The sequence below is a fragment of the Lissotriton helveticus genome, chromosome 10 (genome assembly GCF_964261635.1).
Source record: "Lissotriton helveticus chromosome 10, aLisHel1.1, whole genome shotgun sequence".
In the NCBI taxonomy this organism is placed as follows: domain Eukaryota; kingdom Metazoa; phylum Chordata; class Amphibia; order Caudata; family Salamandridae; genus Lissotriton; species Lissotriton helveticus.
The window spans coordinates 595,544,186-595,558,020 of record NC_136071.1 but is presented as its reverse complement, the minus strand read 5'-3'; the positions used below and the strand labels follow the sequence as shown (position 1 = coordinate 595,558,020).

The window sequence follows — 13,835 nt, the reverse complement described above, 5'->3', positions numbered from 1 at the left end:
CGAAATGTATGGGACAGTTTGTTGATAATAGGGCATGTATCTCCGCAGAAGTCCCTGCGACTTGCAGATCATAAGTTTCTCTGGACGAGGTCAGTGGCGCAGTTTTTTGCAAAAGAATGGCTTTCATTCTGCTTAAAGTATCTATTCGTATAGAAGAGATATTCAGTGAAGGCCATAACCGCGACTCCCAGTCCGTCTTGCTTCGAGGAAACAATACTTGCATACAACAAGTGACCCTGGCTGACACACTAACTAGATAGGCTATGCCTGACATCATTCCACAACAGCTGTGATCACTCGACATTATGTAGCTACCATTGGATAGCTGCCTAAAAACTGGGTCTATCACTGCTGCTGGAGAACCGTGCAGGTGGCAAGAAAGGTTATTAGAAGAACCCTCGCAAGCTCCGTGTAAATTAATACCTTGACACAAAAGTGTACCGCTTAGCGAGTTCTTACAATTTTTCCACTAAGAAATACCTCCAGGTCGACTTAATGTATTCTTTACCCAACCTTTCATACAGGCCCGCTGGTATGTGTTTTAAGCAATGCTGAAACTGAAAAATTGTCACTGGCTTCGTGATTGTGCCATGTATTATCCATTCCACGACTGGTTTCTTAGAAACAGTTAATGGTAATCTTTCCAGTTTTTCTATGCTCAGCACCGTATAGTCTGCTCCTCTTTGTGCCAAAGAGATTTGTTTATCTGCAAGGTTAAATACAGTAAACAGTGACATGGTGTTGATTAGACGCCATGGCATGTAGCCTGAACGGAGATTTTGTAATGTCCAGCCTTGCAGCATTATAGAACGTAATTAAGACTGGCCATGTTGTAACATTAGCAAGTCCTGCTCTATTATGTCAATGGCAGAGGATACAATGCTGTCCTAAGAATAAATTCTGGAGGACAGAGTCGTTAACCTATTGTCCACTACAGAGGGAGCTTTCTCTAAATTAATACGATCAATTTCTCGTAATTTTTCTGCAGTTTCCATTTGCGTGACTTTCCATGCTTCATTGAAAGCAGAGTATATACCGGCGTATATGAAACATTTTTGACTTGGTTTACGAGGTCCAAGTAGGAAGTCTCGTAAATCAACGCCTTCTTTAAGTAAAGTTAAATGTTTAATTTCTGGAAGTGTGGATTTCTGTAGCCACTCAAGGCATAGTTTTCCTTCACTGTATGTTGTAACTATCCCTGGATGTTGTCTCTGGGAATATCTTGGATCTGGCCTGGTTACTGTCAACCCTTGTGTTTTGTTCAGGAATCTATCTTGACATTTATTCTTGTCTGTGGGCCAGATTAACCATTTTTTCCAATCGGGATTAGTTCTGTTGTAAAATCTGTTTTAGCTCTGCCTCCTCATCTGCAGTGCTATTACTGTCAGTTGTGGGCTTAGGTATGGACGGTTTATTTAACTCTTTTATCTTAGCCATGACAAGGTGTTTGTTGAATAGTATCATTTAAAAACAATATTTGTTCTGGCATAATGCAGGCTCTGAATAAGACTTCTAAACCTTGTACCTGCCAGTCTTTTGTGCCCCAGACAGTTTTTGTCTCAATGTTGTCTTTCCAAAAGTTAAAACCTAATGTAGACAGCTGAGCATAAAAGTTCGCAGAATAAATTTGTTTAGTATTGGTCAACATGTTTTTCATTTCTGTCTTATTTATATTTTTGAAATAAAACGTTTCTGGATTTGTGACATTAAAACCTGAGAAGTATGGAAACTTTTCATAAAATGTTTTAGAGTTGCCCTTTGGCGGCGTTGGACAATGTTCCCATTGATTGATTGTAAGTAAAAACATTTCTCGGATGTGCAAATTTGTGCAAATAATGGTGACCATAATGATTAAAACAATACATTTGTTCATAATCTGATGAACCTTCTAAGTATTCATGTTTAGTGAATTTAACTGCCATTTCTAAATCTGTCATCATATTATTAATAGTTTCAAAGCCCCAATCATCAGAAAATGTGCTGGGTGAAACAAAGTCACTCAAAGAAACCTTAAACTGGTGTGGAATCTTCAACAGTTCCACCGGGCCATAAATGTCATAATCAGTTGTGTCCCATGCTATACCACCAGGTATAGGAACGGCTGTGATGTTCACTGATGACAGGCCTCTTCGCTCACGATGAGATGATTTGTGAGGTTTCAGGAGCAAGTTGATGTTCTTACTTGCTGTGTCCATTGTACTGTATTTTCCATCTATCATCTTTCCCAAACTTAAATCAAGAATGAGCAAAAGTAGGAGAAAAAGTACACCTAACACAATCCAAAATTCAACCCATGGTGAAACCAGATATGTATTTTCAAGCTGATAAATGAGCTCTGTGATTTTTTTCTTTGAAAGTTTTATTTGCTGGCGTAGTTTCAGGTTCACTGGGATCCTCAGAAAATTTATCAAAGTTGATGAAATAGCCAGAGGCAGTTCTGTCAATTGTTGGAATTGCATCAGGATTGTTTAGAATCGTTGGAGCTGCTTCTTCCTTTGTCATATTTGTATAGTCAGAGGCTATATCATTGTAGACGGGATTTTCTTGACAAACTGTTATTTGGGTCTCAAGAGGCACAAGTTCCATGCATTAGTTGCATAGCCCTTCTTTTCTTACTGCAGGCTTATCAAAGGTGATGAGTCTTTCAGTTTGAACCTCTTGTATTGTAGCAAGATTTGGTCGTCTGCTACATCTCGGGTGTCCACTGGGCCTACTACTTATTATCGGCCACATGATGTGGTTTTACCAGGTCGATGGATACGGACCTGTTCTCCTTTCTTCCAGCAAGGGGCGGCAGTAACACTGTTCTTGATCCGTAGTTTGCTAGTACAGGTACTGGTTTTCTGTAAGAAGGCCCAAATTCCTTCTTATCCGCAATCTTTTCTCTGACTAGATCCCAATCTTTGGAATCCAGACAGGCCTTTCTGTGACAGGTGGTTTTTCTTCAGTGGTCGTTGACTTTTGTGTTGTGTTGCTCAGACTTCTTCTTGTTTTATTTAAGTCCTGTAAAACAGCCAAATGGTCTTTAATATCAAAGGGTTTTTGTACCACCACTGAAGTTTGACGATCAAGATCCTGGATGATCATTCTAGTACCAAATAGTAATTCATATGGAGTGATTCCACCCAGAGATTTTCTCGGCAGATTATTAAGACTACGTTGGACACTTATTAGACGTTTGACCCACCCGTCACCCGAACCTAATACCCTAGCTGTTATAGATTGCTTTATGTCAGTTTTTTCTTTTCACTACCGCATTTCCTTCAGGATGGAATGGACTTGAGTACCGCAATGCAACGCTCAAACTAGTCTTGGCCTCTTTGTAAGCTCTAGAGCTAAACGCAGGACCCTGGTCAGAATGCAGCGTGCCGATTGCGTATGTGCCGATAAAGACTCTCAAATCTTTTATAACAGTTCGGGCGTCAGCCGAGCGCTGAGGCCACATCCAAATGAATCTTGTGCAGGAATCCACTGTGACCATGATGTATTTATAGTTGCCATCCTTTGTAAGGGACCACAGTGGTCCAGGTAAACACTCGCTAATGGTTTATCTGAAATTAGAAGGGGCGACTGCGCAGGTCGTTTAACTGTAGAAACTTTCATTTAGATTTCACATTCTAGAACATAGTTTCTAGTTTGTTTCCTCATGCGCGGCCACCAATATCTCTGTTTTAATAATGATACTGTGGCGGAAACTCCTGCGTGTGCAGAGGCGAGTCCTTCATGTGCTGCTAAGATTAGTCCTAACCTATGTTCCATGTTTGGGATTGCCCTATCCCCTACTCCAGGGATTTGAGCAAAAGGAACATTATTTGTATCAGTTATATATGAGTACTTTACTGGAAAGCCTTTTGGGAGTGTTTTACCACTGTCTTTTACTGAGGCAGTGACAGTCTATTTTTGTTTTTGAACGAGTGATTGCAGCTACGGAGGCCGTTTGCACAGCTACCTTCGCGGCTTCATCAGTCAATGAATTCCCTGCAACGTGAACGCCATCACGCTGATGACTCAGTGTATGTATCGCGTGAGTCTTTTGTAGTTCTTTCTGTAATAGAACTACCTGTTCCCAAAGCATTTTATGCTTGATTGTGCTACCTCTTGCGTCTTTGAAACCGTTTTGAACCCAGTTCTGCAGATATTTATTGTAAGACTTGATGCAGTAATACGAATCGCACACTATGAGTGTGGGGAATTCGCAGTCGATATTTTCAAGCGCCATCTTGAAAGCCTGTAGTTCAGCTCGCTGAGCTGTACAGTCTCCGAGTGATTGAGTTTTAGTGACTATTGGTCTAAATTTACCTTCGCGCCAGCGACCTTTAACAATCACGCAGGCAGCACTATAAGCTTGTTTACCCCCAATTGCGGGCTGTGCTGATCCATCTGTATAAATTAAACAACCGTAATGTTCTAGAGGCAGAATCTCGGTTGGCAGAGGAATTCTTGTGTCTTTAAGTAGGGGTCAAAAACGTATTCAATGTCTGTTGCAGCAAGAGAATTAACCCATTGTATCCATCTCGGATGTAAAGCCTTCGCATTTGGAATGCTCGCTTTTGTTACTGCCTCTAAGGCAGGTACAGGTGTAACGATCATTATGCGTTTACCCTGCGCGAGAGCTCTCTTTTGCTACTGCAGTTTGAAGCGCTGTCTGAATCTTTTCTGTTGAAGTGAATTTCATTTCAGCCTGTGTGTACAAGTGTGATTTGTAAGCTATTGGTACCTTTTCACCTTCATTAAAGGTTAGGTATGTGAATCCGCATCTCCCTGGGATGATCCGAATCACAAGGTTGCGTACGTTGTCGCGTGTCTGTAATTGTGTTTTTGCTTACATGTCTGTCTGCACTGAACTCAAACTTTCTGTGTGTTTTTGAGTCCAATTAGTTGATTTGAAATCAGGTTTTATTAGTTCGTAGAGAGGTTTAACCCTTTCTGTGTAATTTAGAACATAAGTTCTTCCAAAATTCAGGAAACCTAGAATGGACTGTAAGTTTTTCAGCGTTTTTGGAGGTTGGAGCAGCGCACATTTTTCTAGAAAGTTGGCTGCTGGGCTTTTGCCTTCACTTGATAATTCGTAGCCTAAGAATAGGACGTTGAGGTGGGCAATCGTGATTTCTTGAAATTGAATTTATACCCTTCAGAAGCAAACCCAAGTATTATGGTGTTCACTCTTTTCAAGTGTACGTCCAAATCATCATCTGTAAGATAGATGTCGTCGACATAAGATAATGCCTCATCATCATACGTTTGTAGTAACTTTGTTACTCTGGCTGAAAATAAACCTGGACTATTCTTGAATCCCTGGGGGAGGCGGCAAAATTGTCGCTATTGAGAAAGCGGTCCAGTACCTACTTTCTGGTGCAATGTTTTGACAGAAGAAACCGTTGGAAATATCTAATGTGGTTTTATATTTTTTCTGCACGATGTTATTCATCAGTACTGCACTGTGTGTTTTGTAGTGCAAAAGTTTTGCAACAAGTGTTTAAATGTCTATAGTCCAAAACTAGACGATATGAATTGTCTGGTTTGAAGACAGGAAACAAAGGATTGTTCATAGATGAGGTGCATGTTTCAATCACCCCTTGGTATTCAAGTTGATCTAAGATCTCCCTGGCCTGTTTTTTAGCTTCTTGCTTAACTGGATACTGCCTCTGTGCAGTAGGTTGATTTTTTTTTTTAACTGGATTTTATGATGAGGAGAGTCCTCATCCTATCCTACGTGATTTTTGTATAATGCTGGAGCCTGGGCTACAGCCCATTTTCTGGCATAGGTGTATTTTTTATGAATTGGAATGTGATTAGAGAAGGCTGACATAATTATCTCTTCACCATGTGGGCACTCCCCGACACATTCAGGTGGCCAGTCTTGTTCAGGTAGAAAAATGTCATAACCCTTAGATAGCTTCTCCCAAAAGAGTGCTTTTATTTTCCTAGTTATGTCCCCCTCCATCCGGAGTGTTACATCGTATAACTTATGCAGTACACTAACCCTGGTGTCGACAGTTTCAACTTGAATGCATTCATTCAAGTCCACTGTCTCCAGATGATCCTTCAAGATCTTGCGAGCTATGGTGACTTCTGCTGCGCTGTCTAGCATTGTCTGGGCCCACTCCCTGTTCTTTAGTTGTGTCCTCAAGATCCTCGGCACGTCTGATCTTTAGACTTGCTACCTTCTCTTTGGTGAATTGGGTCTTTTTATTTTTCAGAACGTGCTGTTCGTCTTTGGACTAAGCGCGTTCTTCCTTTTTGTTCTGATCGTCCTCTTCTTTCAGATTTCTGCGAGGAAGTCTGAAAGGTACGAGAGGAACTTGTATCAATATCTTGATATCTATCAGGTTTTCCCAAATTATCCCTATTTCTGAGGTTATACCTCTTTTCAGAGGGCTCCTTTTTAGGAGACCTGCCTCTGGACTGGGAGCGCTTCTCTTTAGGAAGCGTCTGTTTACTATTTTCCCACTTCTTTTTAGGAGTAGTGAGATTATTATTATTATTATTTTTTTTTCAAACAGATTTTATTATTTTCCACATCAAAAGACTCAAGGCACAATCAGTGAGATTATTTTTAATAAAAACCTTTTCAGTATTTTCTGTTAGTTTGGGGGGAAAACCAGTAAAACCCGAACTATCTCTTCCTAGTTCTTCATAGGATTTTTCAATAATTCTTGCTAGTTCATATGCCTGCTCTTTTATATCATTTTCATTTTAGTTTTTGGCAGATTGCCACGGATGCTGCTTCACCTTTGATGTTAGCTAATAGTATACCCGAGACCTGTTTGAAATCTTTTAGTAACTTCTTACCAAGATTTAAGGCCGGTTCTGGTCCGTATTCATTTTGAATCTGCCTTAGGACGTCTGGCATTACCGCCATAGACGGAACACCATGTGTTTTTGTGTAGATTGAAGCAAAGACTGTACCCCAAGTGTCCCAGTCCTCTATGTGCGGTGCAATCCCCATTGGTAAACAGATTGTTAGAATCCTGTGTTTCTCATGAGGTGTACTATTGGGAAATACTGCCTCTATTTGAGTAAATTTTTGAGCTAACCAGAACGGAATTTGTTTCTTTTTTACGGGCAATTTACCAATGACTGATTGTATAGTCTGTGGTGTAATTTTGTTCGTGTTCCCCTGATGAGGGGTGTGCTGTGGAATCCTTATAGCAGGTTGGACTGTTAAAGTCCGCACAACATATTGAACCAACTGTCTATGTATTTTAATTAATTGTTTTAGCTGAGCTAATAGTTCTGGACCTGTCATTTGTTCAATGGCAGGATGTGATGTATAGCTGGCTAATACCGGCCATGTTGCTCCTGGTCTACCTAGTGGACCGAGCCTGGTAATGTGATTTAGATGTTGTAGGGCGCCTTTAAACCAGCGCTGATTCTCTTGGTAAGTTAGTGGAATTTCAACGTCCTCGAAAGGAACGTATTCCACTGGAGGTTCCTCTACTTTGTAGTAGTGGAACTTGTGTGTTACTGGATTTGCTGCAGGAAACCGAATCCATGAATAGAATACCTCTGTCTGCCGATATTCATGTCCTCCTGACTCGGTCATCGTACCAGCAGCACGGAAGAACCAGACGGGGGCATCATAAGTGCTGCAGCGGATGCCTCTGATGTCGCTGCCCAGTGATATTCACATGGGATCTGTGCCTGCCGCTCTTACTGGCAGAGACTGACGGGTTTGAAGCCAGAGGCTCAACATAGGATCCTAAATCTCCCCTTCAATGGGACATCGCTTTTCGGTTCTCATGCTGACGACGAAATGTCTAGAATGAAGACCGAACTAGACACTGTAAAGGTGGTTGTGCGGGAAAAAAGGAAAGACTTCAGACAACGCTATCGTCCCTATGACCGACGACCATACCACCAGAGGGTTCAAACCCCACAGTGGTCTTCCAAACAACATCAGGGAAGATCCCAGTCAAACCAGCATCGTCCTGGTAGAGGACAAGGAGGAATCTCCAGCCAATCCACACCTGCTGCCAAGCAACAACAGAAGCAGCGAGTGCTTGCTTCCCCTAGCTCCGTTACCCACTCCTGTTGAGGGGGGGAGCATCCAATTTTACTGGTAAGAGTGGACCAAAATCACACTAGACAAGTGGGAGCTCATTATTGTGTGGAATGGGTACTCCATCAGGTTCAAGTCTCCGCCACCTTCTATTCCTCCTTGAAAGACTGGCATACATCACATAAGTCTTCTGAGAGAAGAGGTTTCCGCTCTACTCCTATATGAGGCCATCGAGGAGGTCCCATGGCATCAACGTCGACAGGGAATCTATTCCCGATAATTCTTGGTCCCAAAGAAAGGTCCAAACAAGGAGTTCAGGCCTACACAAGATCCCAAATAAGGAGTTCAGGCCTATACTGGATCTAAGGCTTCTCAACAAGTTCGTTCTGAGAGAGAGGTTCAGAATGCTGGCGTTACATCAAATAATCCTGCACTTACATCAAGGGGATTGGATGTGCTCTATAGATCTTCAAGATGCCCATTTCCACATCCCAGTCTCTCGAAGGCATCAGAAGTTTCTAAGGTTCCAGATTCAATCAGGACACTTCCAGTTCACGGTCCTGCCTTTCGGGCTAAAGTCGTCCCCTCGCACATTCTCGAAGTGAATGACAGTTATAGCTGCGTTCTTAAGGAGGAAACAAATCTTCGTCTACCCTTACCTAGACGATTGGCTTCTCAAGAGTGCGTCTCCAACTCTTCTGCAGAAACACCTCGCTTGCTGCATTAATTTTCTGCATCAGTTAGCTCTGCACAATAAATTTAAAAAAATCCAACTCTGAGGATACATTACCTGGGCACAACTTTCGATACTGTAAACACAAGAGCTTATCCTTCGGAGGAGAGACTATCATCCCTTCTCCACAAGTGTCAGGCTCTCCTGAAGATACCTCATGCCACTGCCAGTCAGGTTTAATCTCTACTGGGTTCGATGGCCTCGTGCATTTTCTAGTCCCAAACGCCAGACTTCACATGAGACCCCTGCAGCAGACTCTAGAGGATCAATGGTTTCAAATCTCCAAACGCTGGGAGGACACTATAACCCTCCCTCTGTCTGTCTGGCTCTCCATCAGGTGGTGGATGCGACAGACTCATCTTCTGATCGGAGTTCTCATTCAAGAGGAAGTGCCCAAGCAGACCCTGGTGACGGATGCATCCCTTCAGGGATGGGCGCTTACATGGGGTCCCTACATATTCAAGGTCAGAGAGAGAACAGCTATACCACATAAACATGCTGGTGCTCAGAGCGGTGCATCTGGCTCTTAAGGTGTTTTTTCCTTCCATCAAATTGACTGCTCTGCTTGTTCAGACGGACAATACAACAACAATGTATTACCTGAACAAGCAGGGGGCACCAGGTCCAGACCCCTGTCACTGGAAGCGCAGGCGATTTGAAAGTGGCTTCTAGCATGAGACATGAAGATCTCCGCAATTCACTTACCAGGCGTCCTTAACGTCCGAGCAGACGGCCTAAGCAGGCATTTCGCAGAAGCACACAACTGGGTGCTAAAACAAAGTGGCGCAAGACATTTTTCACAGCTGGGGAACACCAGACCTAGATCTCTTTGCGGACGCCGAAAATGCAAAATGCCCGTCTTTGCCTCCAGGAACCCTCAACCAGGCTCCAAGGGGAATGCTCTGTTGATAGACTGGTCAGAGCCATTACTCTATGCCTTTCCACCAGTCCCCCTCATTCCCCTAGTGATAAGGAAACTGTACCAATCCAAGACAGAGATGATCCTGGTTACGCCAGAGTGGCCTCGCCAATGGTGGTACCCGGACCTCCTTCATCTGTCCAAAGTACCACACAGGAGGTTACCATGTCATCTGGATCTACTGACCAAGGCGAGTGGCAAGGTGTTCCATCCCAACCTGCCGTCCCTGAGTTTACCAGCATGGCTCCCGAGTTCATCCAATATGGACATTTATGTCTCTCTCAAGACTGCATGCAGATCTTGAACTGCATGGAGACCTTCTACGAGAAAGTCTTAGGCTTTTAAGTGGAAGCGTTTTTATATGTGGTGTACTGCTGAGGGTCACAACCCTATTCGAGGTCAGGAACAGGTACTGTTACCCTACTTACTGTATTTGGCCAAAGCAGGTTTGCAATATTCCTCCATAAAGGTTCACCTGGCTGCGATAAAAACATATAGAAAGTCCCTCACACAGGCTTCTTTCTTTCAGATGCCAGTTGTTAAGGACTTCTGGAGGGTCTAAAAAAGGACTACCCACCAGTTAGGTCTCCTTCTCCTTCCTGGGAGCTTAATCTGGTCCTCTCTAAGTTAATGGGTCCCCTATTCAAACCTATCAACAAAGCCTCCCTGCAACATCTTTCGTGGAAGACTGCATTTCTCGTGGCAATCACATCTGCTCGCAGGGTGAGCGAGATACGAGCCTTGTGCTCTTCAGAGCCTTATCTCGTTATCACGTTTTTCATGCGAACAGAGTGGTGCTTAGAACTCACCCGAGGTTCATTCCTAAGGTGGTCTCGGAGTTTCACATCAACCAGTCAATAACTCTTCCTACTTTCTTTGCAAACCCTGTCACTCCTGCTGAGAGCATTGCACTCTCTAGATATGAAAATGTTACAATTTTATCTAGATAAAACAAAGAGTGTACGAAAGGTGGACACGCTGTTTGTTAATTATGGTCCATTGAACACTGGTTTTCCTGCCTCCAAAAGGTCCATTGCTAGATGGATAGTGTCATGTATCATGTTATCCTATCAGCTGGCACACAAACAGCTCCCGGGCAAGCCGAGAGCTCATTCTACTCAGGGAAAAGCTGTTACGAGAGCGATGTGTAGTAATGTACCTATTCAGGAAATATGTAAAACGTCCAAATGGCGTTCGGTGCACACTTTTGCACGCTATTATTGCCTGGATTCTGACACTCCAGCTGATGCTAGGTTTGGACAAGCATCCTTGAGAAACTTGTTTGGGTAATATGTTTTGTTAGCAGGTTATGATATGCTGGTATTCGTCCGCAGGGTATGGGGATGGGCTTGCTACTCTAATAATTGCTTATGACGATTGATAAGTATCCCCTGGCAGAGAAGGATAAGTTACTTACCTGTAATCCTAGTTCTCTTCCTGGGGTATACTCATCAAAGTCATAAGCGACCCTCCCTCCTCCGATGACGAATACCATGGCCATTAATATGTATCTGTTACCCATGCTGTGCTTACACTGTTATAAGCCGTCCAAAAAGAACTGACCTAACTGTCACCTGTGGTGCATGATGGGAGCCTGGGGACTCCTGGAGGTCTTAAAGGCACAGCGCCAGTTTTTTCCAACTGTTCTATATGCAGCCTCTCTAGGCTAATCTGCCTCTGATCTTGCCTTTTTACTTTTGAAAATAAAGGCTGTGTTTTCAAAGCAAACTGAAAGGTTTCTTTCTCTGTATCATGAAAATATCATGATTTATGTTTCTTTATTAATTTCAAATGTAAAAGATTTACAATGCAATTGTGGCATTTTTGAGCCTAGTAATATGTTTTTAGACTGCATGTGTGTATATATGCATATTACCTATATATATGTAGTGTGTGTGTGTATATATATGTATGTAGGTATATGCATATAATTTGTTGTTGCTCCGTGGGTCCACATGTGGGCGGGACTATTCAGTGCTTATGACTTTTGAGTATACCCCTGGAAGAGAACTAGTATTACAGGTAAGTAACTTATCCTTTGTGTTCTTGTATGGATGGTCCACTTTGGGAGTGATATTGGAGTTGGGGTTTTAGTTTTCTGACTTGTATTGATTTGCATTCTGCTAAAGAGTCACACCTCTAATAATATCTGAATGTAGGTGGCTGAAATTCCTTTTTGATCTCCAACACACTGAACCTATGCTTTTGCTGTCTTCCAGGAGTTGCTTTACTGACCATGAAAAGCCCTCCTGTCAACAGCCTGAGCATGGACTTCCTGACGGAGTTCACCATCGGCTTGGAGAAGTTGGAGATGGACAAAGCTTGCCGTGGAGTCATCATAACGTCGGTAGGACTGGTGTGCCTTCGGACCACGAAGGGGGATATGGGGGATGTTCAAGCAGCCACACTGCAGCTCATTGATAGAACCCCCTCAGAGTCATTATTTGCTATTTGTAGCAGTTCGTTTAAAAATGTTTCTTTCAAGACCTTTATCTTTTTAGTTTGGTTTAAAGCAAAACATTTTAGATAACGCTAAAGAGAAAATGGAAATGAGCCATGTAATTCAAGACCTCTTGTGCTTTTTACTAAAAAGGGTTAGTGTGAAAGATTCAACACTTACATTGGGTGCATACCCTCCTCCTTCAGAGTGAGGTACTTCAAGAGAATGCAGGGTTTCACTGCTTGGTGAGTGAGAGGGCGTCGTCACTTCATCATTTCACACCGAGGGTCCAGTTTTCTGCGAATGTGGGAAGTAAATAGGGGATTTTGTGAACATGAAAAGCATACTGCACTTCCACTCTTTCTTGATCTCCTCTTGGCGATAGCACAATCCAGTAGTTCGATTAGCTTTGCCTTAGTGTCCCATCAACCGAAAGCATGGGTCACGTGTCTTTCGGCACCAGTCAAAAACGTAATTGTTGATCATTACCCCTTGCATCTTCTAGTACCCCAGTAAATGCACTTTGCTACAAAGCAAGGAGCAGAGCCTAAACTGTGAACTCCGTATTTACTGGACACAAGATATTTGATTATTCTTTATTTGTTGCATTCATCTTTAGTAAGACTGAGTATGCACCTGACACACGTTTCAACGGCTTTGCATCCGCAGAACCATCCATTTCATAAGGACTATTCTACCCATAATATTCTTGTTCAAGCATGGTCCATTTTCTGACAGGCTCTTAAGAGCATTCAGTGACCCCATAATATTGTGTGCACTGGTGTATTCAATTTTTTTTAGAATAGATATCCCCAGATATTTGAGTGCTTGTCGCAGTGCAACAGTAACTTAGATGGTCTCAGGAGATAGGGCTAATGTTTTTTTTCTTCTTTTTTTCTTTATTGTCCTCATTTGCCTTTCCTTGAAAAAAATAAAATAAAAAGGGCGATACCAACCACCTTGCACGGCTTAAAGGCGTGATTTGATATTTTGGTAGTAGAGATGTCCCAAAAGAAGCAAGGGTGCTTGCTTTTAACTCAATCTAGTAGGGCTAATGTTTACCCCAATTACCTTGGAATATAGCTATCTGGTCAATCCTGTTTATCAAAATAAGCATCTTTGAAATGACAACACATGGTTCCCTTAAATACCATAAGATAATATCGACCACCGGAGGGATAATATAGCCCTGTTTAGGAAGGTAGAGCTAATCCTCACCTTTCATCTCTATCGGCAGTTGTTTTAGCAGCTTTTACAAATAAGCAAATGAAGTGGGAGACAGTGGATATTCCTGTCTGAAGCGTCATTAAACCTGTCATGTCTCTTGAGTAAACTCTTGTGTCTTCAGCTTCGCTTTTAGCCTCTTGTACAGTTTAACCCACTCCTGCATGTCAGAACCAGAATATATAATTTTTAAGATATAAAAAAGATGTCCTCAAGCTAGGGATTTGCTATCCAAGGAAGTCTGCCTTTTCCCTGACTTCGTCCATTATGTGGTTGAGGAATCTAATTTTAGCATATTTGCGGTGCACGGGAGTAAATCCCAGTTGGTCACTGTGTTCCATTTGTGCCACATTTTGTTTTCGGTGTTGGTGGAGCATAGAACAAGGTCTGTATTAAGAGCAATTGTGAAGTGTTTGAATTTGCCAATTTGTTGATATGCTTTGTAGTCAATCTGCCAGGTTCCAAATTTCATTATAGATCTTCATTTCGAGTGTCCTCGCATTGCATTCTACTGCTG

General features: G+C 42.5%; 1 protein-coding gene across 1 annotated transcript in view; it reads left to right on the top strand.

Moving 5' to 3' along the window:
• ECI1 (enoyl-CoA delta isomerase 1) overlaps positions 1 to 13,835 on the top strand; it is a 113,307-nt gene that overhangs the window by 11,213 nt on the left and 88,259 nt on the right. The window contains exon 3 of the mRNA XM_078663119.1: positions 11,874 to 12,001. Within this exon, the coding sequence (XP_078519245.1) occupies positions 11,874 to 12,001 (128 nt within the window). The remainder of the gene's footprint in view (positions 1 to 11,873; positions 12,002 to 13,835) is intronic.